Raw genomic sequence first — 27,277 nt, forward strand, 5'->3', positions numbered from 1 at the left:
GTAGGTAAAGCAGTGTATGAAGGGCAGTTTGGGTGCAGGTTTGATGTGAATGCATGACAGCATAGGAGCGGTGTGGGCTACATTGGAGCTGCTTTTCCTTTACCAAGCAGCTGTTACAAAACAGGCACCTTGTATACATGTAATATTCTTATTACATGATTTCCACACAACTGCTGTGTGCGTCACCTCTGAGGACAGCCTGTGGTATTAAAGCTGACCAACGCAGAGCAGGTGAGAAAAATGAGGATGGCCTAACAATTTCCCTGCAGAGAATGGCTCGTGCATAGGCTTATGCATCATCCTACAGCCTGCAAAATCTTCTTAGACCTGGAGCAAAAAGTATTTTTGAACAATGATATTGCAGACAGAGCTTTTACCTTGAACTGCATAATCCAGCCTTCTGTAGGTGTCAGGTCATGGGTGACTGCATAGACCTCTCTGCCATCGTGGCTCCCACAGATCATGACACCATCAGGAGAATCGCAAAATCTCTCAATTGAGCAATCATCATGGAATAACCAGTGTTCATTCACTTGAAAATAAATGGCAGTGTCAGTAATATACAATGACGATATAAATTAAAGAGAACAGAAAGTAGTGTTAACCACTAACGGTGATTCATAGCTTTATTTTTCAGCCTACATGAAAATTATTTAATATTACTCCTGAGAATGTCGGTACTCCATCTTTCCCATGTGCATATTTATTACATTTATCACATTTATTACTCAAAGCACCTCTTACTACTCTCTTACATAAGAATTATAGCATTATTTTTTAAAGTTCAAGAAGCAAGGATCTAAGACTTACTCAAAACATAAACTTCTGTTACATTGGACATCATGGGAGAACTTCTTAATGGGTGTTGCCTATATGTCTGCACAAATGGTACCCCACCACTGTTAGCTGTTAAGCCTTGTAAACATCCAGAAATACATGCTCTACAAAATTTAGTTTTAAAATGTAACTTCCCCAAAGAATGTTTAAAAAGTTAGGAAACAGAAAACAGATATTCAGGTTAAGGAACTTGCTTAGCATAACCTGGCACCTTAAAATCCTTTTTTCTTTTTTTGAAAATAAATTAATTTCTAAATAAATCCATGCAGTAAAAAAAGAAGAGTTAATTACATCTTTTAATTTTGCATTTTGTGAACTAGAAACAAATTACGAGATGCCTATAAGCGTTGGAATTGTCTGTGGTATCTGTGTCAGTAAGACAAAGATTCAGAGGCTCAGCAAGATTTGGAAATCGCTGGACTGACTTCTTGCTTTTTAATTCAGATCCATGTAAAATCTTTACCTGTGGTTTTGTCTTCCATGAAGATGTCGAAGGCGATCCTCCCAGTGGGCCCTGCATCGGCAGGGGAGCGCTCATGCTGTGGCAGGGGAGCACTGCTGAAGGTGTCAAGCATCACCGTCCTCTGGTCAGCTGAGCCGGAGATCAACACATTGTCAATAGCCCAGTCGTTCTGGTCCAGGCCATCGTGTTTAGGCTGCCACCAGCGGAAGCGTGTCCCAATGGTTTTGGCATCGTAGGGAAGGAGGATGTTCACAAAGCTGAAATAAAAAGTGGAATTTAGTTGTAAGAAAGCCACAGGAGGAAGACACTTCCCAGTGCTCTGTGCTGGGTGCTTTGACCAGGTCCACTCCCATTGTTTCCTAGACTATGTGGAAGCTGGGAAAGAAGGAAAAGACTGGGTGATCTAGCCTATGTTCCCCTACAGGAGACGGCTGAAACAAAAACCTTCCCTATTACTCCCAATGTCATCCCTGGGACAGGGTCTCAGAGTGAGGTGGGAAGGGTCAGCAGCCACTGTGACATGGTTTGAGCAACGTTGTGTGCTCCAACTCTGCTTATGGGACCAAATGCAATGGTCTAGATTAGCAAGTGGGGTATGACCATAAGGTCTTAAGGGAAATGTTAAGAAGGAGAATGCTGAAGTAAAATTAAGATTGCTATTTTCAACCTGGAGCCATTCAGCTATCTGCTGTTTGAGTACCGTTTTCTTATTTCCATTCCAACGGTAGATGATAGCACACTTAAATCTCTTGTCCAGTTAAAGTGCTAGTGATTTATTGGTGTGTCCAAATGAAATAACAAATAAGGGGTCCCTCCCAGCCCCATTTTCTATGAGTCTATTAGATTAGACAGTGAGGAAAAGGTCCACCATACGTATGCATGATCTGAATCTCATGAATATCTGAAAATAGATCTTCAGTGTATCCGTCCTTTTGATGGATATCTGCAGGAATTAATTTTCTCCTCTCCACACCATTTTCTAACTAGTTCAAGCAATGAATTTCTGCTCTTGTCAGTAAGAAACTAGATTGTAAATGAAAGTATCTTAAAGAACAGCATGGGTATTATTACAGTAGCTATTAATTTGTCTTCCTGCAACCCTTTACGAATCTACTAGACTGCTACAGACTCCTTACTACCCTTGTATTTCTGGCCTAGCAGCTGCACAAATGCTGATGATGCTCAAGCACATGTGCTAAGGCCATTCATAAACGCTTGCAGGACTGGGCAGGCTAAACTCTTAAAAGATATGACATCCAAACGACAGCAGTAATATGTCCCACAGGTTCTTAAGAAACATTTAAGACCACCTTACTTTAGTACAGGAAATGTTATAGCCAGAAGAAGGTATCTACAAACCCAGGCTTGCTGAATTGATCATAGAAAATTTCCATTAAGAGGCTCCAGGTGATTCCACCATTCACAGAATACTCCAGCAGCACTCCTTGGTTGCGGTTATTAGGAGTTATCAGACATCCATACATGAAATAAAACTGGATGAATTCTGCACTGGTGAGGTTCAAATCCACTGTAACTAACATACGGCTGCAGCCCTTAAAAGTGATGAAAAAATACGTTGGCTGGCAAAACTTACAAACACAACAAAGTATTAGACTATGCAGTCACTGTTAATTTAACTTCACATTGTAGAACTTTCAAAATTGTACAAAATTATACTAATTATAAAAAAGGTAAAGCTACAACAGAACAATAAATGTTCTTCCCTGAGGACATAATTTCAGTTGCGTTGCAATTTAAAAATTCCTGTTGTGTATTCATACATGTTGCTACTTGTACCTACAGCTTTACAACATTCAGTATCAAGAATGGTATTCACCTTTCTTCTGAATACAAGAGTTATAAAAATCCATGCCCCTGGTGTAAAATATAAGGTTTTCCAGGCAGAATTAATGAATCACTGATTATGTGCTAATGACTCAATTTATGCAAAGCATCAAATGGCACAGCAGTTTTAATAATTTGTTTTTCCATAATCCCTTACATATTTCATGTTGCTTAGTCTATTAGTTAGTGGTACCTACTTAGTCCTACTGGAAGGAAGTGGAAATGTAATACTTCTGTCAGTTTATTTTGAAAACTTGCATCAGTTTGAACCTAGTAATATATTTGCATGGAGCTGATCTACAAGGATATGTTTTGCATGTTTATAAAATACTATTCTGTCATTTTTATAATCACAAGGTTATCTGTAAGCAAACTGTAGTTCAGCAGCAGTCTGGGTTAAATACCTATGTATGCAGCTAAACCAGGAAATTTTACTCTGAGCTTACTCAGCTTACTTTTCTGGGAAAAAAACCCCAACAATGAAGTATCTGAAGAATGAGGCTACACAGGGATGTATTTTCAATGACCAATGCAAGTTATACACATGCAAATACTTAGTTATTAATTTACCTCTGTGGTCTGATTAGAAGCTGCACCAAAGTCTTGTCTCTGGAAGTTCTAAATGCTATCAGGAGCCTATTATGAGTGAGTGGAATTGAGTGTCTACATATTTGGACTGTGCTTTAGTCTATCAGCTCCACCTCCAAAGGCCCCTCCACAGCTCTTTTGAGGCGGCACACATGCTATATCTCATTTTCCTGGCTGCAGCAGGAACATGGTATCTGCTTTCCTGGAGTGTTTCTGGCTGGCCCTAGTCTGTAGGACCTGTCTGACTTTGACCTTAAGCTGGGAAAAGAATATAAGGGGTTTTTTGTATGTTATGTGTTTAATATGTTATGCTGATATTTTTTAACACCTTCCTATTTATTTAACTTTTTAAATCAGTCCCATTTATACTGTCGAATGGAGCCAGCTGGCCCCTGTGCTGAACACACACCCCGCTGAAGTGAAGAGCCATCCCAGAGGCTACAGCGCCGCAGACCGTGCTCAGTTTGCCCCCATTCACTGTCAGCCAGTTCTGGTTAGATGGCGAGCGGTTGAAGTTATCTTTCAGTTGTGTCGGAAGGGGGGTCTCTGGCTCGTCACAGTACAGCCCACCCCAGTGCTCATCGCAGCTGCAGAGGAAAGCAAATGCAAAATTCAGCTGGCAAAAGCTCTGCACAGAGGTTTAATCAGTGCCGTGTTATTCCACATTAAGGTGCCATCTTACTCCGCGTAGAGGCTGTCTGCATCATTTGCTAGCACACAACTGGTGTATGGGGGTTTCAAACATCTGCCACTTTTTGTAGTTAACATGAAAAAAATGCCTTTAGGAAGGCTAGTATTATGTCTCATTCTAGCTGCTAATACAGACTACACTCCGGCACAGAGGAAAATCAGTCAAATACATTGTACTTGGAGAGATAAACCTAAGAGAATGTGCAAAGCCTGAGAATGTCCTGCTCATGTTAGATTTTAAGTTTCTTTAAACTGTTAGTGGATGGGTACTTTCCTGTTATTTCATTATATAGTCCCCCTTTTTTTTCTCTGAAAAACCTTCTTATAATGTGTCAAAGATTGGATAACAGCATGGAAATGTGTTCTGCTACTATGCAGATTTCACCAGGGAGATTAAGCCTTGGTACTTCAGTGCTGTCAGGAGAGAGGACAACACAATAATATGTCTATTCTGCAGCGGAATGTATTTCTAGCAAACACAGTCACAGCACAATTGTACAACAATTCTCCCATTTCTGTTGCCATTTGTGGCTGGAAAAAAGCAATACATCCATCTGGAAGGTATTTCTCTGTTGCCAGACAGATAAATCTGGGGGGATCTGGTTGTTGTTTGTTAGCTTTGCAGGGCTCTGTGTGGGCTGTTAAACAGTCTGAGGATCAAGCCGGTTTGCTCCACTGGCAAACCCTACCATGGAGCAGAGGCACTGCGTTAGGCCATCAAGCCAACACCAGCCCCAAGGCAAAATCTGGCCTTGTGAAGAACTGGTGTGTATTCTGCTTAGTGGACGTGTCTTACCTCCAGCCCAGGTCTTCTGCACCCAGGGCCAGGATTAGGGCAGGGAGACATGGCGTGAAACCCCTTGGGAATAAGGGTGACATCTTCTGGGAAGCTCCAGGGCTGTGCGTTCCTAAAAGGGTATGCAAACTCAAGGGGTCCTTGCTCACTACCTAGTGGGAGGGGAGCCAAGATACAGCATAGGCAGCAGCAGAGGTGATACGCTGCCGCTGAGGAAAGGACTGGCAGCACGGCCCACACATTTGACGTACAAACAGGCAGAGGTCTGGCAGAGCTAACCCCCACACTTACCCCTTCCTCTTGTTATTTCTGTTCCCAAGTAGTCCCAGTGCCCTGCTTTAACAGCAAGATCCACCTTCCTTTTAAAAATTGTATCAAAGCCTTTCCTGCAAGTTCATTGAAATGACAGAGGAGGAGCAAAACGCTACAGCATCGGGCAGGACAGGGCACAAATGGCACTTACACACAGTTGTCTTGTGTGCACTTCCCATGGCCGCTGCACATGTCTATGCAGCCATCCCCAATGTAGACGTTATCGATTGCCCATGTTTGCTGCTTATCGAAAGGAGCAGGCTGGTGCCAGCGGAAACGAGTGGCTTGAGACCTTTGGGAGAGAAAGAAAAACAGAAAGGTAATAATTCTAGCTAAGCTAATCTTTATTTTGACTGAAAAGAAATGCCAGTCTTAAGGCTAGACTGCTCCTGGAAGATTCATTTGATACCAGCACAACCCAGGGCTGATTCTTCATAACGACAAGGTCTCTGAAAAGCCAAGAGCAGGGTGCCCACATTTGGAGAGCAGGACAAAGCATGGGTGCTTGGTAGCATGCTGAGAGCGTGGGAGGTGGGAAAGCGCTCACCAGTGAGAGCAAAGGCAGTGGGCTGTGGTTGGTGCAGTGGAGAAGAGGGTAGGAAGAAGGTGATATGCCCAAAGGGAAGCTCAGACCAGTCATAACCACGTACAAGCACAAATCCGAACTTGAGGGACAGCTGGGAGCTGGATCAAACCAGAATCACCCAAATCCTCCAAGTTTCACCCTGAGCCTGAGTGCTATTGCTTCTGTCCAAGTCAACAAACTAACCCAACCTTTTCTCTATGAATTCTCCCAACTACACTTAAGTAAGAGCAACTCTAAGGAGTGAGTTGGCTGCTGCCATTTATAAACCTACAGGGGACAGATGAGAGCATGTGTATGTGCAGCATGACCCTGGTTTTGCAGTTTCCTCCCTCCCCTCCATCCAGGGCTAGGCTGGAAATGTTAAAAAATAGTCTTTGGCATGATCCTGGCTCCTTCCAGTAAATCATTTTCGTTTTTTTCATTAAAGAGGGCTTAGCTCCCTGTTCTAACACCTTGCTTTGATGTAGTTATATGTGAATTAAGTGTCTCAGCTCCCAAGATAGAGGACAAAAACCTAGATGAAACAGTCAGGGGATACCTAATAGCTATTCAGGTCACGCAGCAGTGGACACCTATATTCCAATAGCTGTGAGTAGATGAATTTCTGTAACTTATCAAAAATACCATTTTAAATTCAAGCTACTCCATGTTTTGCTGTACAGCACTAGATGGCAGCATTGAACTTTGTGCAGTCTGTTTTCTTTTGAAACTCAAAGCGAAATTACAATTATTGTAAACACCAAAACAAATAAACAGCAAAATCCCCCAAATTTATTCAGTGTAAATATAGACCTTTTACGGTAAGGTCAGTGTTATCCTATGAATTATTTCTTTATAAACATGTTGTGTGAGGTGAATGAATAACAAGTTTATCCAAAGAGAAATCTACTACTGTGCTGTCTAGCTGCTCACCAAATAGCATTTTTAAAAGAAATGCATAAATTGTGAGGAGGTCCTTTAGGAATAAAGACAAGCCCTATATCTTACACTGCTTGCTTTAGGTTTAGTGCTTCACTAACAATTTATGGAGCTGATGCTCCCCAGAGAAGCTTTGCATTTGCATTTGCATTTTAAAATCAGCTCTGAGTCTGATCAAAACTGAGTGTTCGTTGCCTTCCACAGGCCAGAGGTTAGATAGCACCCTGGGCTACACAAGCCCTAAAAGGCTACGTAAGGATGGGTGCTGTGCAATAGGCCAAGCTATTGACTATGTAGCCTGCATATCCCCAAAACACACAGGCACAAACAATTAGAGACACACACCTGCTGTTACACAGCTTGAAAATAAAGCAGCATAAAAATTATATTGCATCTAGACTAAAAGGCCTATTAGCTGCACCTCTCTCATGCAATTCCTATCTTAATAGCTTTGGGAAATCTTATTACCTGAGCCAACAAATATAGTTATTGGATTGGACACAAAAGCGAACTTTGCCTCTGTAGGACATCAGACTTCTTTTGTCGTATACTGCTCAAAAAACTTTTCAGTCTTAAAATCAAAGTTATTTATAAACCTAAATTTATTTTGGGTGGTAGGTTCCTTTCAGGTCCAAATTCAATTGGTCTGAAACATCAGCTCCAGTCCTGATTTATCCTATTTAGCCTCAGAAAGCCCCCCCTGAACACAGGTTCACAGACTTTATACAAGAACTGTTGGGGTAATGGAATTTGCAGACAGTGTGTAGTGAAGCAGTACAAAAGAGGAAGAAGAGGAGAACGATGCTGGGAACAAGTCCTAAAAAAATACTGTTACTTGATGTGAAGCACTGCACTGAAGATAGGGAAGAATCTAGGTGCCTTACATGATCGGTAACAGAACATGGACTTTTCCACTACTAGTTTCCAAATGTGTGGCAAGTGTATAAGCGCTCTCAGTACAATTGCTAAAAGATAAAGGTCTCGGTTTCCAAACTCGTATGGGCATTAGCTGGCATCTTTCACAACAACCTTTCTTAAACAGGCATAGGCTCTGCTGGTGCTGTGGTACTTCTGTGCCCGCAGTTAGTTCAGCCTATGCGTATGTGAGGAGGTTGGGTTCAGCAACAGGAGCAAAGCTGTGGAGCCAGGTTGTGCAGAGAGCCTGATGTCCATGCTACCTGTGTTTGCAGGGCTTTACTTTGGGCTAGCTCTACGCCAGCTTCATCAGGTATGACTGCGCGGGGAACAGTCACAGCTATTCCTGCAAAACAAGCACATCAAGAAGGATGCAAACTGGAAGGCTGAACTACCCAGTTGTCCCTAGATGGATCTTTTTGACAAACAAAATAAAAATCCAGGAGTTTTCAGAGCATCGTAGGGAACAGTATGGCAGCACTCCCAATAGCCCTGTCAGTCCCAACAGCTCCTTTCACTGCACCCTCCCAACCAATCCCACAATTTTTCTTCCCTCAAAGACAAAAGAACATAGGAAAAGGAAGAAGAGGTGAAAATGGGGCATGAGTAAAAACAATGATGAGAACATCAAAGGTGAGAGAGACACAAAAGACACAAAGAATGCACAGAAAAACAAGAAGCCTGAAAAGTGCTACATTTAAATCGACAGCTCATAACAACAGCAAGCACAGGGTGCAGCAGGGATTCAGCCAGTCCAATTAGACACTGAAACAACCAGAATTCAGTGAGACTGAGGATAACATGAGATTCTTGAAAAAGTTCCCTCTGTCCCTCCCCAGGACAAGACAGAACAAGAATTTCCTATCTTTAAATAGCTAAGAAAAGTAAATGCACATAGGAGCTTTGGAATTTTTTATGCAAAGCAGAATGGGGCTTCATTTACTGATATTTATTTGTTGCTATATACATGGACCAAACAAAAATGGCAAGGTACAATTATTTTAACGCTATAATGTATGATGCCTTAAGACACAGTTACACATTTAGATTTATTCTACAGAAAACCAGAGGGAGATACCTAGTATACGGAGGCAGAGGCAGAGTAACCCGGGTCCACTTGTTGAAAGTGTCCGAAATGAGAATCCTCTGGAGATGGTACTTGTTGCATTCCACGTTAGTGGGAAGACAGTCTCTCAAAATGGGGTGCCAGGTCAGACCAAGGTCCACTGAATATTCCAGTTCAATAGCTAATGGTGGAAAGATGGTTAGTTACTTAATTTAGAGCCTTACATCCATAGGCCTGCAATAAACTGGTAACCCCAGAGAGCGTTAGTCACAAGTTTATGCTGACAAAATAACCACTCAAAACTTTTCAAACTCTTGTGACAGAAGCACAAAGCTACCCAACCTTTACATGTTGCTGGGCACATATAGCTCAGGAGAAGATTGCAATACACCTCTGCATCCATCACCTTACTCAAGGGACCACAATTGCAAAGATAAAGTCTTTAAGTCTCCAGGATTAAGTCAGGCCTGTGGTTGCAGTGTGCAAGAAAGTGATGTGGCAGCATCATGACCAGCACCTGTTTTTGTTTTTCAGGCTGAAGGATGAGATTCAGATCACTGTGTTAGCCAGAGCAACACTTACATTCAAACTTTTGGCTCTGTCACAGGATGATTAAGTCACCCTTCCAACCCCTCCAGGCCAGCACATGTATTTATCCATCATAAACAATTTTAAATTGAGTTTGTTAGTCATTGAGCTTGTTTTCATTCAAACACAGTCTAGCCACATTGAAGTAATGTATTCATTTCTAGGCAAAAAATCAGCAATTTCATTGTTTTGATGCTTATGGCTTATAAACTTTTATTATGAAAAGTAAAGGTTAGTCAAGCTTACTAAATACTTCAAGTTAAACTTTTATGCAGCCATTAAAAAGTAAATAATAACAGGCACAGAATTGTAACTCGAAGTATATGTTCCAGCTGCCAGGCATTCTGGCTGTGTAAAACATGGAACATGTTTGCAGTGACAGGAGTGATAATCTGTGATCTTTTTTAATTACTACAGACCCATTTCTTCTATCCTCATGCACAGAGAATGACCCTTAATCACCCAACCAGTCCTACTCGATGTCTAAGCACAGAAGACAGTGCCATAGAAATACAAGGGCAAGTGGATACAAACAAGGGTAAGTGAGTTTTTAGTGTTAAATCTCCATCACCAAAATGAAATGCTTTGCTCATCATGACTGGAAGCATGATTAGGTAGTGTCCTGCCTAATTTAATACTAAGTTAAGATAATGGTACGTGTAGTGGACAAAGAAACAAAAAAAGAAGGAACTGCTTCTTTGCCAGTATAAACTGCCAAAACACTTTTAAACTTAGCAGAGGTGATCTTAGGATGCCACAGTCTTTTTAATAAAATAAAATAAAAAATTTAAAATTTGTTAAGCATTTGAGTAAAATATGTTACTTCCATTGACTTTAGAACAGCAAAATCAGAGAAGCCACCCCTGGGACTTCATGTAAAGTCTTTTTCCAGTTTTTGTGCAGAATTCTAGAGGAATAGTCACAACCCGGTGAATTAACTCATGCTACATGCTGCAACATATTATATTCTACTCATAAAAAAAATCTATACCCCAAAACCCTATGCTAAAATAATGTAATTTAAGATGTACAATCAAGCATTCAAAAGCTAGGAAGACTTGTTTCTTGTACATCTTAGAATTCACATAATGCACCAATTCTTAATTTCCATGTGATGTGTATTGAGTGTAGAGCATGTTTTTATTTATATGTGTATGTGTGTACGTATACATACACACATACAAAAGCATGCTCTGCACTGAATACACATCATATGGAAAAAAAGAAGTTAGGTAATTAAAAATTGCATCATTGTGTATATATACACATATATATGCATGTATCTATGCATACATTCCTACATACACACATATATATACACATGTTTATTATTTCATGTGGACAATACACATTTTTGCAGTTGATGCTGACTTAGCTGGTGTCAGATGTATGCTGATATAAATCATCTCTTAATTATACCCGTGCAAGTGAGATCTGAACTGAGACTTCACTGAAAATGCAAGACCACAAAGCAAGAAATATATGCTGGGAACACCCAGCTGCTTATTATTAGAAGCATAAGATAACCCCAAGCTGTGGATACCATAAACTGCTAAATGGATTTGAGTAAGAAGCTGTTAGGTTTTTTCTCAAATGAATTGAACAGTTAACTTAAGTGCTCGGAGGGAATAATATACTTTAGTTTACCTTATGCTTCAGACACCTAGAATAAAAAAGCTGATACTACAATTCCTAACAGAAACATGCAACTATCTTTTGTTTCTCAGTTCTCGTTACGATGAAAAATAGAACCAGAAAACAAGTGTAGTGTGCTGTACAGGAGAGGAAGAGGAAGGGCAGGAATTACTAAGAGGTCATTACCATAACAGGAGTCTGTGACAGAGCAGGATGCCGCAAAATCTATTTGCAAGAAAGAGTCTTCATTGACAACGATGTCAGTGGTGACAACGTAGCGGGTGCTGGCTTTCTCAATGAACACTAGAGCATCCCCAGTAGAGCCACAGACTGGCATCTTTGTTCCACCAGGATGGAGCAGCCACTTTCTGCTATCCAGTGTGGTGAAATCATCTTCTAATACTGTATTGCCAGAGATGTTTCCTCCAATAAGAATCTGAAACATTAGGAAAGGAAATTTTTATTGAAAAGAAAAAATGTCTAGAAGTCTTCACAAACATACATGTGACATAGCATCCTGGAGGAGGAAGAGATTTACTGATTGACGCATATATAGTCTGCTGGCCCAAAATACACAAATTTACTTTGTAAAGAGTTTAGGTTATGAGGAAGGGGAATATCTTTTTCCTACAAAGGAGTCCTAAAGAGATCCGTTCAGCTATACAAAGCTGAAGTTCAGGGAAGTGAACTCCATCCTGGGTGAATTAAAACTGCTCACAAAAATAAATGTTGGTATGAGCAAAGTTATTACACTGTTGTTTTTCCTACTGACTGCTCAGCTCTGCTGTAATCTGGTGCACTCCTACGAGATTGCATGGGCTGATAGAATTGGGCAAAAAGTCTCTTTTGCCATTGACTGTAAGATGTCAGCATTTTACCACTCAACAGCAAGCAAGGTAGAATTAATTTTCATTTGCTATCTGAATTCGGGTTTTGATTGTTCTGAACTAAAATTAACCATATTCAATGAAGTTATAGGAATGAAAGAATGAGGACTTTTTCATTTTTAAATGGAGGGATGGGAAGTAAAATTTTGTAACCACATCATTAAATGTGGCTAGGAGTTCAGTTTCTGGATTCCTCCTAAGGACCTGAACTAACTCCTTTAAAAAATCATTCATATGTTTAAGCAAGTTTAACTTGGACAGCCCAATAACACTACTTAGAGAGCAATCACTTTAGTGGGGTTTCTTGAGGTTTATACCAAGTAATAAAAAGAAACATAATAATCTTTATAGAAGCAATTCTCAAATAGGAAACAACTTTGTTTTCAAAATTAGAAGACTGATATAGACTGACATTTTTCAGCATTTTTTTTCTATTACATTCTACCAAGCCAGTTACATATTTGGACAGAGTTTAAATGAAGGATTTTAAAGTTTAAAACTCAGACTTGCATGTTGCATGGTAAGGGCTTCTGCAGTGTGAACCTGAGGCTCTACTCATGTACGAAGGACTTTCCTAGCTCCAAAATGGGCGTTCAGTACCCTGCATGGAAACTGTGTGTTAAAAACACAAGCTTAGCAAAGAGTAATTGTTTATTTTTATTTTAATTTTTAAATTTAAAATATTTTTAAGATAAAATCTATTATTTTGCTAATTATTATAATTCTGGAATATCTTTATACAAAGCATTTTTGCTTGACCTGCTGAAATGACGTATGCCAACAAAAGGGAAACATTAAGACTGAAAACAGTCTACAGCTGTATTATCAACAAACAGTGCACAGGATTCCTTACCTGGTCGATTACCCAGGGACTGTAGAAATGTCCATTCTCGGATGGTTGCCACCAGCGAAGCTGAGTGGAGCTGGAGCGAGCCTTCAAGGGAATTTCCAGGGCAATGTATCGTCCCACATTGCTGGAGTTACTGAAGAGGAACTCCTGGAGAAGGTTCCATGTGAGGCCCCCATTGAGCGAGTACTGCAGCAGCACAGGCTGGCTCCTGGGGTCTGGCACCCCCTTGCCGCATCCCAGTCTCATGAAGAACTGCACAAATCTAACAGGGGGAGCAATTACTGGGAAGATTTCTTTTCTGCAAAATCCTACACAACCAACTAGAAAGACTTCAAGTTTGTCTATTGACTAGCCCTGTGGTTTCTTGCTGTAAGAGTCAGCTTTAGGGAGGTCTTATGATTTCCTTTTCAAAGCCTCCATAATATAAGTAGACAGACAGGTGGGGTGACAAAAATTCATTTTGCCTGTGTGGTCGTTTGCCAGGCAGAAGAGGCTGAACAAAGCCAGTCATTTATGTTTTGAGCTTTTGTCTGCATAGCAGATGGTGTTGCTAATATCAGAAACATAATCCTGGGTGAAATTTTTTATCCCTGTAGCCCATGAGTACAGATATTAGTGACAGAAAAGCAATGGTACCCTAAGTAGATCATAATTTGCTATGAATTTGCTGAAATCCTTGAATTCAAAATAAGCATCTTGGTTTCCCGTTGGCATAAACTAGAGAAAATCCGGACAGGAGAACAAAGCACGTTTCACTTTCAGGGATCATTTGGTCCATTTAGTCAGCCTGGGAAATTTGTCTAAATCACACCGCTTAAATGTGCTGGTTTCCCTGAAGCCAGCCCAAGCCACCCAGGGAAACCAGCACTTTCATCCCCTATTTAATTGGCTTCTCCAAAGCAGCACAATAGACTTGTATCAAACTGTGAAATTCTTCTGGTTAGCCGATGCTCATAAATAGCTCTACTATGCGCTTGGAGTAGAGGGAACCGCTGCTGTAATGTTATTTACCTATCAGACTTGCTGCGATATTACAAGTATTAATTCATGTTTGCACAGCTTTCACACAGCTTTAGAGTGTTGTATCTGTTCTAATTATTATTGCATTAGTGCTGCCTGGATCACGGTTAAATGAAATGGTGCAGAAGAAGTTCTGATTCAAAAGTCTTGCTCTGGTTTGATATGCAGGTAGATCCACTGGGAGCGGAGGCTGCAGAGGTGCTGGGCAGACAAAGCTTCAATAAAACACCAGACCTGCAAGTCAATTAATTCTAGTCCTCTCTGTGACTCACGGTTTCTCTTGCTACTATATATATAACTTCTTTCGCTATAGATTATATCCACCTCCATGTCCCAGACATAACTTATTGCTTGTGCTGTAAAGGAGCACTGGGGACCCTCATGGATCAACGTATCAACTGTAATGGATTGGATTCACTACTGGCAAGTCTTTGTGCCTCCTCAGATTTACTCTGACATTCACCACATAATTCAAAGGAAATAAACCCAGGTGACCTTGTCTCTGTTGAATCTGGTCTCTGTGGATTGCTATTCTTTTATCTGAATTTTTACTAATATCATAATAACCCACTCAAAAATAGGTAACAATGTCTAGCAGATAAAAAAGTAATTTTAAATATCTCTCTTCTCATCTCACAGATATTTTGCAAAGGCTCTGCCTATTTTGAAATGGAAAAGCAAAGTTTTCTTGTAGGTCTAGTAACACTAAAATGTGTGGATATTCTAGTAATTCAGAATTGAAAGGGATTTGGTTAGCTATGACACCTCAAATATTCTGTCCCCACTGATATTTCATGCTGTACAGTTTCAGCTATAGGTATCACCATGATGGTGACATACTGTCCCCTGTGTTACATTCTTTAAAATATAAATGTGATGGCAATGGATAATGGATTGCAAAGTCCGCTTCATTTCAATCCCCAGGTGCTGAGCGTGGCCTGCAGCACTGATAGACACCACTGCTCACCTGCGTACTTCAAGGCATCTCCTCGTAAGAAAAGGGGAAGTTTTGATGTGACTACTGAGTCTAAGTACCCTTAAAGATATTTATTAGAAGTGCTGCTTCTCCTCATTCCTGGCATAAACTGAAACCTCTTCCCACGTCCTGTGCAGAATTTGGCACATCTGTGTCACAGCCAGATCTGTTGTGCTTTGCAGGTGGCTGATAGAGTCAGCCTGAAAATTAAGAAAACCCCACTGCAATTACTTCAGGTTGCTAAAGAGCAGCCCCCAGCAATGCCGCTGCAGTCTGCCTTGCTGTTCAGAAGACAACATACAGTTATTTGTTGATAACTGTTATTTTTCATCAGCATATACAAGAAATTAAACGTGCTGTTTTGTTTTCCTTTTACTAAGACAGAAGTCATTTATCTCCATGTAACACCTTGAGGTCAATATATGCAAATCCAGCTACAGACTGTCACGAAGAGGAGATAAATGACGGCTCTTTGAACACGAGTAATAAGGAAAACATGTCATTTAGTGTAATGGAGCAACTTACAAGATCTTTTGTTTCTTTTGTTAAACAATCTTTTAATTTCAGAATGGTCTAGGAAATAAAATCAGTGCAGAGTATTTATGTTTGTATTTACCAAGTTCTGAAAAAAGTTTGCTGTAAGGAATCTTACAGATTCAATACAGGGATCTTTAATATTGCACCTCACTGAGGGTTAGCTAACTGCTGATCTAAAAAATATAATGGTTAGAAATTAGGCATCTTTATTGACCATGAGGTTCTGCAATTAAATGATTATTTAAAGCTTCAATGCTAATGAAGACAAGTCAAAAAGAAATAAAGCGCCTGTTAGAGTGTTCCCCAAAGAACATTAGAGAGAAGTAGGGTGGTTACAAGAGATCAGTAGAAAAAAGTCTCAGACAAAATGCCACCTTTCCGAAGTAGTAAGGTAAGGATATAAGCTAAAATACGGAAATAATTAGAAAACAATGCCTATTTGTTAGCATGCACACTATTAGGATGTGGTTTAAATTTTAGTGTACGTTTTTTTAATGTGGCTTGCTTAGCATGTCTCACTTATCAAATACCTCCTCTGTGGGCTGTAATGACACAACATAATCTCTAAATACACTTAAAAATATTTGTTTTTCAGTTGCTGTGCTCACTGTAGCTGGTGACAGCTTGATGGGAAATTCTCAGTGAATTATGTGCACAATACGAAGAAAGTAAGCTTCAAAAATGAAAGAATTATGAGATGATGAATGTAAAAGTTACTCCTTGGCAGCAGATACTCCTGTTTCAGCAATGGCTCATAATACACCAAACTGTAAGACAAGCAGAGCGTGTGACACGCAATCGATTTCTCATGTTATGCATTTAAAAAATAAAAACTTGCATAAACTACTGAAGGTGTGGCACCAGATCCTGGAGTTCTTATTCAAGGTAAAAAAAACCCACAAAAATTTAAATGATCCATTAAAGTTCAAATTAAATTTAATTTAAAATGGTAACAATGGTTAAAATGGAATATTCACTACCGTAAGGACCACAGAATATATCAGCTTGCCTTTACCACAGAAGTGTTGCATATATATTATTTTTCAGTATGTTATTTCTATAGTGAAATCCTGAAAGAACTTTGAAATTGTGTTACCTGGCTTGTGACAAATCTAGGTCTCGAGTCATCAACATACGTAAGCCTTCTTCATTAAAGAAAAGGTTGTTTCCTCCAGACATGATGCCACATTTCCTTGATGGCTTTCCACCACTCACAAGCAGGAATCTGTCTGACTCCAGCTGACCTGAATACACAGTGAACACATATTTATGATTTAGTCCAAAGTGCTCCTACTGCAAGAGTACTGTTTCCAGGGGAAGAGAGCTAAATTAAACATCACATGCAGAGTGAAGAAATATTTGATGTTTCCAATGCAATGCATTCTAGAAAACTGCCGTGAATCAAGACAAAATAAACAAAAAACCCTCAGAAGTATGAAATCTGCGATCTTACTCTCTAGTTATTCACAAGATTTGCCACTTTTCTACATTTTTCTTAAAATAATGAGAAAGTACTCAGGGCTATAAAGAATCTTTGGGTATCATGTGGTAGCGGGCAAGCAAAGGCTTGCAAAATTCAAAGTGAACAGCAGCACGTATGAAGGAATGAGTTTGGTTCACAGGTGCTGCTTTACTCAAAACGGGCTCTTCTTGCCATGCTTGCTACTGGGGGAAACCTCAAGGTGGTTTTAGAGTTGTGTAGGTGACTGCTGTGTGTGCCCGGGCCTGCATGAGGCTTTGAGTTCCCTCCTGCCGTTGCTTGCTTGGAGACCCCAAGCTGTGCCTGCCGAGTGGTGGCCCTCACCGCTGAGACACAGGGTCTGCCCTGAAACCATGTTTGCTGTATTAAGGCCACTTAGGCTTCCCTTGTAGTGAGAAACGGCACAACATTAAAGCCCGCTGTTGTTTGCCTCACTTGCACGCATTCTGTCTGTGTTAAAGTCAAACCGCCATCAAACCATCATTTTCTTCTAAAATTATTTTCTACATATAAAGTTTCAGGAAATTCTATTTCGGTGAAGATTTTGTATTCCAGCATTAACATCTTCACAAATAATCAGACACTCCAAACTAGACAACTGATAGCCATTGAACATTCACAAACCATGCCTGAGAATGACATCTAAATTACTTGGTTCACGGGAATCCCCCTCCAGCATAAATTACATTCAGAAGCATGCAGAGGTAAGGAAGACTTTGCTGTTTTATCCCTTGAGCCCAGGGTTTCACTAAGACAGACAGGCAGAACTCGGACCCCTGCAAAAAAAAAAGAGATACCTTCAAAATCATCCTTAAGGAAGTCAGAGTTCTTGGTACTTATTTTGCAGGTTGGCCCAGAGTACCCAGGGTCACAGATGCACTTTGTGCCGTTGATACAGCTGCCGTGCCCGTTGCACATCTCCTCGCACTGTGGGCCAATGTACACATTGTCAATGGCCCAAGTCACTGGCTGGGATCCAGCAGGGTAAAATCCTTGGTACCATCTAAACCTTGCCAACCTGAAAAAGGCATAAAATGTATTTAATTGAAATAATAATTCCATCTTTTTTGTATTCTGTAGATATACAAAATACTATGCAATATATACAGTATTCTTTCTGTTGGAACTGGCTTGATAAATAGCATAATTCTAGAAACCGACTGCTATATCTAATTCCTTCAGTCTCTCATGCATCTTTATGTTGACATTCAACCCAAGTACTGACAGAAATAAAAATAACATTATTCATTACTTATAATACCAAAACTGAATGACGGACTTGAAAATGGGATTTGAAAGCTAACCGCTCTTCTCTCCATCGTCATGGGGAGGATGAATGGCTGTGGTCTGATGGATTTCCTTCTGCTTTGGCTTACAGTGTCTGGGTCAGACCAGGCCACTTTCACCCCTTCCCGGAGAGTGAAACCCTACTTCATGCTGCCACTCTTCCCCCAGGGAGTCCACCTGTGAAGCTGGGGTGCTAGGATCTCATCCTCGGTTACATGGAAAGAAAACATGACCTGCCATGTCACTGGCTTGCTTTCGGTGGCTTAATCTTAAACCAGACTGATATTGCAAGTTGTTAATTTAAACTATATTCTCCTTTGGGTGCCGTCCTGTCATTTTTAATTCACCTCCTAAGTGCTACTTGCATCAATGCTGCATATAAAGAGCAACTGACTGGGGAAGAAGAGAAAACAAATTGAGAGAGGGAAAAACACTTGAGAGACTAATTTTATTCCCAATTGAGAAAATGTTTTAAAGGAGGAAGGAAATCAGAAGAGTGAGAAGGGAAAAGCACTTAATTGCCTTGCATGTTTAATGTGTCTTGTTAGAGATAACTAAATGCAGCAGGAGAATCAATAGCACGGGTAGCTGATGAGTTTTTTTGTCTTGATTTGCTAAAAAAGAGTTTTTATGAGGGGATTCAGGTGACAAAGGATAGCTGATGGGTGGGGACACTACTGAGAGTTTCCAGAAAGATACCCGAGAGCCAGAGTCCTGCTGGAAGTCAAAAACATTGATTTTAATGCACCCTGAGGTAAAGGACACAAGTGTGAGGCTGGAGGTGTCGTAAGCTCCTCTTCAGAGAACTCTGCCCCACAAGCTGGAATTGTGCCACCCCTGAGGCATGTCAGCTCCTTCTCTCAGACTCCCTCCTGGTGGGGGTGAACCATGACTCGTAGCGAAATACCGATCTTCCTGAAGGGGGTTGGGTTTCTTCACTGGCTCAACAGGCCACAGACTTTTCCTTCAGGACACAATTAGAATACTAATTCTTAGTTACAGCTGTCTGCTGAGAACGTATATTAATTTCCAAACTAACATACACAGTGGAAATAACTGAAAATGTCTTTATCTTCATTTAAATATAATCACTTGACACTTTGTGTATGAATTACACAAGGAGTCAGGTTTGGAGTTTCTTTCTTGTTATTCCAGGGGGTTCTAGTGAAGAAAATCGCCCTTCAGCCCTCTGGCCCTAGAATTTCGTGGCACCGAACGCTCCATGGAAGCTGCTCTGTGCTGTTGGGTTTGGCTGGCTGTCAGCAACTGGCTTCTGGCCTTTGCGATGGGGAAGGAACAGGAAGGCAGGCAGGCAAATGTGCTAGAAACACTCAGGAACAGAGAACTAAATCAAAATACCTGGAAGGTTTAAATGAGTTAGGAGTCTGCACAGTCAAAATTTTCATTTGGAGGAATGCATTGGTAGTTGGGTAAAGAGTCAAATAATTCTTTTGGGCAAAAGCAGAAGGACAAATGAGCTGCTGCAAGAGGTAGTTACCTATTCCACACTTGAAAAGGTAACTGTCATAAACCACAAAATGCAAATTTAAAATTTAAATGTTTTCTTAAATTAAACATCCATGTTTTCCAAATTTGGTTCTCATCTCTTACATAGGTTTATTCATACTTTCAAAGGCACATACAGGGCCATTTATTTAGTGGAAGACCCACTGCATTCAGTAGTTTCATAAATACTTAGTCTCATGGTTGCATAGACTCATAAAGTCTCACAGTTGCATAGCTCGTTTTCATTCATACATGCTACAGTTTAATCCTTAATGATGTGATCTTTTACATAAACTGAGTTGATGCTAGAAGACAGATTTCTCTGAAAACAGTAACCAGCACTGTTTTATACTTTGAAAAGTTACGTAATGTTATGCCTGCTAGCATATGTTGTTTTTCTATGCTATGTATCTGTTATCACCCAACCTGGCTTGTTCCACAAACTTTAAGTTTCTGAGTGACTGCAGCAGTTAATTTCATAGAATGACAGAATTTTATAGCTACAAGAGATCTCAAGTATTTACATCAGTCCATTTCCTTACAATGAAGTAAAATCAAGTTTATGCTAGCTCACATTTTACTGCATTTTCTAATGAATTTCAAATTTTATGCAATAATATCTTTGATAAATTCACATGGCTAATTCACTGCAGTAAAGAACATTCAAAACACTATAAGGACAGTCAGTTTTGCATTAATTTTACCACGCAACCCGCTTCCATAAAGATGTCACCAATTAGATATCTGGATAAATAGGAAATCATCTGTTGTTATTCTACATTAGCATTAGGCATAATGTATTTTTGGGAATTTTCTGAACACTAACTAACATTCAGGACAAAAACTGGAGAAAAACTGATCATCTGATCTGCTCTAGTGCCACAATTCTTACACACCTCTGGGAGAACGTTTTGGATGGAAAATACAAATGAAAACAAACAACAAGCAGCTTGGCAGGAATAGGAGCTGGACACTTACCCACAGAGGTGCAGTTTTCCAAAGTGAATGACCTCCCTTCTCCAGCCCTGGGTGGTGCCTGCGTAGTAAGTGCTGCTTGGGTGATGCTCGGTGGAGCAGAGGGAGCTGAGGTGGCTGCTGCTGCTGTAGCACAAGGGGAGCAGCAGGTGCCAGGTCGCCCCCAGATCTCGTGAGAACTCCAGCTTTACTGGGTCAGCAGAGGAACTATCAGTGGTGCAGCCGATATTGATCTGGAGGCCAAGACAGGAAATACAGAAGATAACATAGGGCAAGTTGTGGAACTCCTGATCACTCTTTTGTCTCTTTGCCTCTCCCTTTGGTAAGGTATATATTTAGCCCAGGAAAACAGGGATCTGGGAACTCATTTAACAACTGGGATGATGCACTCAAGACATGCATGTGAACATGAACTCTTGCACATTGCCCTACCTATCCATAGGCATATTGCACTCTAGCTTATCATAAAATTAATGTAATATGAAATCCCCAACTACTTCTATTAAGAGAAAACTGTAAAGATAATTAGACAAAATCCCAAAGGAGAGCTGCTAACGTTGCTGGAGCAAATGCATCAGCTTTTGCAGTCCTCTGGCAGGTACTTAAGTAATGACAGCACCAAAAAAATGTGCATTTTCAAACCCAGAAATATTAAAACAAAATGTGCAAATATAAACCTTTTGTTAAATTGCTGAGCTGCACTATGGTCCTTCTTGTGTTACACTTCCAAAAAAATGAAAAAGCTTGTGCCACAGGGGGTATGCTATATCACTCCATGTGTTCTTCAGCTTTCATACTCACTACCCTTTTGTTTATATATAGGAGCAAAGCCCTAGGAGACAGTGTTAAAAGTATCATAGCTGGACTGGATTTAGATTCAATATCACACCAAAATATATTTTGGTAGCATCAAACTTCTCTGGGTATTCTTACAAGATTCTTGATTTAGAGAACAGTAGAAAAGGCAGAAAACTTACACGAACACAGTTCTACTATTGGAAAAAAAATATAAAATGATGCTTTGTACAGAATATAAGACATCTTAAGACATATCTTCTGCATGCCCCTAGTGCAAAGTAGTCTGCTTTTCTTTCACACTGATATTAAGATGTTCTTTTAGTTTCAAATTGCTCATAATAAAAGAAATAATATAAATAAAAGAAGAATTAGTTCCCTTACAGGATGACTCTGTCATATAAAATAAGATGTATTATACTTACCATATAAAAAATAAAAACCCATTGCCAATGAAATACAAAGCCTGTACTAAAACTATGGAACATTTTGAGGTTTTTACATATCTTTGTAGCAGAAAGTAAGTTTCTTTATAACATGCTGCTCTGTAATGAAAATCTCTTTATTTCTAAAACCCAATAATACTTAGAACTGTGCAGGAATGTTGAAAATGTATCTGACATTGAATTTCCTTCATCACTCTTCAGTGCACATGAGTCCCATCAACCTACATACGACTAGAAGGGTTATCTACTCATCTGGAATCTTAGAGAGGTGCTTGACCCAATATCGGTTATAACTCTTGGGAGAAACTCTACTGCATTATGCATAACTTCTTCATTTATACTAATATCCTCAAAAACGTGAGCTGAAAACAATGTTCTTACCACATATGGAAGTAAGCATGTAGATTTTATGAGGTTAACGCTCTGAAGACTTATGAATACCTTAAAGTGACCTCAAACATTTTTGTTCTACAGGCTATAATCTATATTTTAAAACAGGAAATGGTTTGCATTCAATAATTTATGAATTAGTTGCATGACAAACTGAAGCATGCATGAGTACACAGCTAAACCTACTTTTCTTGGAAAACCTTTAGTATCATTTTATTAACTGTTTATAAACTAGTATAATTTGCTGTTTAACACTACATCTTTCTTAAAAGTAGCCTGGTAAATGTAACATGGCAATTTACATGAAAGATTATTTTATGATTTCTTAATGACAATATAATAACCCCTCTAAACTAATACATACTAGGTTAAATGGTTACTCCCATCAGTATCTGCCCTAGCCAGTGCACTATTTAGATTTTAGGATAAACCAGAAACACAGTTTAGTTTAGACTACGTGTTGTCATTGCGGTACCCATTTCCATTGACTATATGAAAACCAAAAAAGCATGCTCTTTATTCATGAGCTTTGGATAACTCACTAAGATGGGATGAATTCAGGCCATCATGGCCAAAAAACAGCTTCTTCTAGAGTGTCTATGAAAGCATGGGCAGAAGCAAAAGGAAAGCAGAGCCTTGGCTCTCTGAGAAAGTACAGCAGTGCAGTTAAGCCAGCAGGTAGGAAAAATTAATTTCTAGTGTCACGGATGAAGTCGTAGCTCTCCACCGGGTCACCTTATGGAAGTGCTGCACACTTATCCTGAGCAGGCTGTGAAGTGGCAATCTGGACCCTCATTATATTTTGCTCATCATCTTCTCTGCCAGTGATGACTCTCCAACTCCCAGGTCATGGACTTTAATGCTATCAGTGCAAGTATACAGGCATGGACAAAGTAGTAACTTCGGCATAAAATTAGAAGAGTTTGAGGCAGAAATTTCCCTTATCTGTGTTAAAAGTGTCATGATATACACACATGAGGGAAAGTAATATCAAAGCAATTACAGGAGAAATTAGACAGGCTTCTGCACTTGGCAATCATAACAGCTGGGCAAATACACCAAAGAGCAGAACCTGGAAGAAGAGAACTCTCTAAGCAAAAGGCAAAATAACTTTCTGAGGACAAGTACCTCAAACTGGATTATAGTGTTTTCATTTACACTCAGGTCCCTTGTTGTAATGGAGTGCTCTCCAACTTCATTTGAAACAAATACCATAGCTGAATCTTCTTCCCTGTAAAAAAAGGAAAGGAACACTTTAGACTCAGTTTATTCCACAGTTCTTTCTAATTTATTGCTGAGAGGTGCTTACGGAGCTCCTTTAGATGAATATGGGCAATAAAGCCCTATGTTTCCACCAGGGTAGAAAAACCAGTTGTCCTCTTTGGGACCGAAGTCAAATGTATCCAAAAGGATCATGGGATTCTTTAAGTTATTTCCATCTATAATTAAGTCATCAATAATCCAGATTTCTTCTTTTTTGCCTACAAAGAAAAGGGGAACATTCCTGTTAAGACCTAATACCACTATTATACTACACTAGCGTCAGTATCTTCGTTTTGATTAAGAATCATCTAAATGAGTGAGTGGTTGCTGTAGAGCCCAAGCAGCCTGAAAGGCTGATTTCATTCTGCACCTTTTTCCTTGGACTCAGCAGCTTGTGTTTGCCTGGCAAGGGCTCTTTGACAGAGAAGGAAATTCTGATTGACTTCTCTCCAATGGATTATAAATTCAAATATGTTGTAAAATTAGTGCTTTCAAACTGGACAGGAAGGATTAGATTGCCAGATCTTTTGTGCAACTGGTTTTTTTTTTGTTTTGTTTTGTTGTTTGTTTTTTTTTTTAAATCTATCTAAAAGCCTTTGTGTTGATCAGAGAAAGTTAAAAGGCTTCTTTTAAATAAGATTTGTACTTAAGGATAATGTGTGCAAGAAAAGCTTAGTTTTAGGCAGAACCCACCAGAAGAATGAAGTGGGACTGGATTCTTAGGACCAGATTTAAGTTTGCTTTTTTTGTTAGAGATGTGCTAGGCATTTGCCTGCATGGAATAAATTGTTGCTGTATTACTGTGTCTAAACGATTGCTGGAATTCTTTAGAGCCCTTAATGTCAGCTTCTGCTAAGAGATGTGCTCAGAGTAACTGATAGCAGAGGAGAGCTTTCTTCAGCTGGCACATCTCCTACAATCAGGAAGAATGAGCTGCATTCCTCTTGTGGTTTTCTACAGTCCTTTACAATTTAATCAAAAGATTAACTGCTCACTACATACTCTGTCTAAATGGGTTTTTAATGCCTAGTTAATTCCGAGCAAGGTAGGCCCAGCTCCCATTTGCACTTGGGATGTTTTTGTATAATTGGAACATTCTAATGGGCCCTCAGTGTAAATGAGAATCAGGTCCATTAAAAATAATAAGAACCTGAGTGAAGTTAACTTTATCTGTGTTGCTTGACCTCCCCATCCCCCCAGGACCAAATAGTCTTCTGCACACAGTCAAGGAGTATCAGGTTAAGGTACTTTCACTTTAAAGCATACAGCAGCTTTATAAGAACAGTAAACATGATTCTGTGATAATTTTAATTGAAGGAGTTAAATTATAAGAAAACGTGATTTAAGAGTCTCTATTATTGTTGAGTTTAAAAATCTACCCTCCTACAGATGCTGAGCTGTGCAAGTGTGGACCTGGAGTCCCGTGGGTGTCTCTTCCTTACCGTTGTTGTAAGGTTGCCAAAGCCTGAACCGTGTTGCATTGCTTTGGGCTGCATAGGGCAGAGGAACGTTAATAAAGAGGACGTCTGTAGTCTGTGTGAAGTAAAACTCATCTATCAGGTGCCAAGTGATGCCACTGTTGACAGAATATTGCAGCAGGATGGAATGAGACCTCTCGGGCGTGCCTGAAGCAGAGGACATGCATTTATGTTCATTATAATCCAGTTTTTAAAAGCACTAGCTCAAAAATACTTCTTCAAGTGTAAATGCAGTTAGGTTACTGTGACATCTATTACAGATCATGGGCTTCCTTTATCAACAACTTAAGCTATTGAGATGTTATAGGTGGATTGTACACATACGTCTTCCTGCACTTTCCCTTGCTTGCCTGTCTGCAAAATGCTAATGAATTAGGGGCTAAATTTACATTGCTGTTCATTATATGTATGGTCACAGTTAATTACTTAGATTAGAAACTATCTCACTATTATAATATTCTAGATTAGAACAAACCAGCTCCTTCTACCACAGACATTTTTCAGTAGTTCAATATTTATTTGCTTGTTTTTCCCAGGTACCAGACATTATCACCATCTGTAGCACCGACAGATAAAGACACAGCCCTTATCCTCACAATTTATAGTCCACGGCTCTGACTGCAGGCACTGATATGGGCATATTCATGCCCAGAAATCATATAATTGATGGAAAGCACTGAGGATCTTTATTAGCATGTTTTAACAACAACAGCAGCAATATTCTGTGCTTTAAGCGGGCCTAAAAATCAGTGGTGGAAGTGAGAGTAAAATTTGCATTTTCTGACTACCAGTTCTTCCTTTTTTACTTAAAGCTTTCTAGAGTCAATAAAGACTCTTTACAGCCCTTGCTATTAACATATGCTGATTAAAGCCCAGCACTTGGTGTGGTTATCCTGCACAAGCTCAGTCCTCAGTGTCTATTTGGCCCATGCCTGACTTGCTGACCAAGAACATCAACATCTGAGCGACAGTATCTCCAAGCTGAGTTCTCACTTGGACAAATTTACACTATCCACTCCCTTCATAGTGTGGCATAGTGATGGCACATCCCCAAAAACTCAGTCCAAGGACAGGAACTAGCAGCAGAAAAGGACTAAGGAACAGGTTTTTCATCCCTGCCTCACTGCATTACTGTGCAAGTTTCTCCCATGTTCTGTTCTTAAATTAACCAAATTTGCTGAAGCCAAAATGACTGATGTGCACACTCCTGCTCTACTCTGCTTCAGTGCAAAGTCTCTCTTCAATGGCCATGTGTAGAACAGAGCAGGAAGGAGACAGGAGCTGATTTTGCCTTACCTGTGGTGATCAACACTAAACAACACATGCTGTTAACTCTTACAGTTGAGAGATATGCCCAGCTATATTAATTTGCATTCAACATTAGGGAGTTTGTTGGGACTAAGTCCTGGATCCAGGCCTAAGCCTAGCAAGCCATATGGATTTAATGAGAAAAGATTTCTCATGGAGTTTCATTGCTTTACCTCTTGTGGGTCAAGTGTCAAAATCCAGCCTTGAGCCTTCGGCTATTCCTCCCTTTCAGGATGATATTTTTACTCATTGTATTTTTAAATATTTTGGCAAGGATCATATGTAGAAATATTTCCAAGTCAGAGTCTTGTAAAAGAAGTTTTCAGAAAGATTTTGCTTTTAAAACTGAAGTATTTGGCACATCGTTATTTTGGGGCATGTTATGTTATGGTTTTGGCTGTTACTGGTTTATCTCTTTTCGATAAAGTACTTAATAGTAATAAATAGCCAAATATATATGATTAAATGTCTATTCAAGTGAATCAAACTTAATTCAGAAAGAGCTACATTTTTACTTGCCCATACAGTGATTTGGCTAAGAAATTTACTTAGAAAGAAAGAGGCAGTTCAAAACTCTTTTCATGCTGTCCTTTGGCAAATGGTGAGTCAGTTAGGGTCCAGTCCCAGAAGCTATGAACATCTTCCATCTTCCATCAAAGGGAGAGGAGTTTTTGCATGTTGAGAGTTCAGCTTGGAAGTGCCAGTTCTACAGGCAATACTGGGAAAAACAACTGAAAGCCCTCAGCCAGGGTAGTTGTTCTCCACCATGTTACTCCTGACTTGGATAAAATTATTTTGCAAAGCCAGGGATGGCAGGGGCTTGGAGTAGGGTAGGACCGA

General features: G+C 39.8%; 1 protein-coding gene across 1 annotated transcript in view; it reads right to left on the minus strand.

The window, feature by feature from the left end:
• The window catches only part of RELN (reelin), a 297,990-nt gene that overhangs the window by 23,229 nt on the left and 247,484 nt on the right, over window positions 1-27,277 (minus strand). The window contains 14 exon segments of the mRNA XM_055711198.1: window positions 378-532; window positions 1,301-1,557; window positions 2,660-2,853; window positions 4,143-4,320; window positions 5,683-5,823; window positions 9,029-9,197; window positions 11,426-11,675; window positions 12,980-13,238; window positions 16,606-16,753; window positions 17,787-18,007; window positions 20,761-20,990; window positions 23,517-23,619; window positions 23,698-23,869; window positions 25,094-25,276. Of these exon segments, the coding sequence (XP_055567173.1) occupies window positions 378-532; window positions 1,301-1,557; window positions 2,660-2,853; window positions 4,143-4,320; window positions 5,683-5,823; window positions 9,029-9,197; window positions 11,426-11,675; window positions 12,980-13,238; window positions 16,606-16,753; window positions 17,787-18,007; window positions 20,761-20,990; window positions 23,517-23,619; window positions 23,698-23,869; window positions 25,094-25,276 (2,660 nt within the window).

The sequence above is a fragment of the Falco cherrug genome, chromosome 5 (genome assembly GCF_023634085.1).
Source record: "Falco cherrug isolate bFalChe1 chromosome 5, bFalChe1.pri, whole genome shotgun sequence".
In the NCBI taxonomy this organism is placed as follows: domain Eukaryota; kingdom Metazoa; phylum Chordata; class Aves; order Falconiformes; family Falconidae; genus Falco; species Falco cherrug.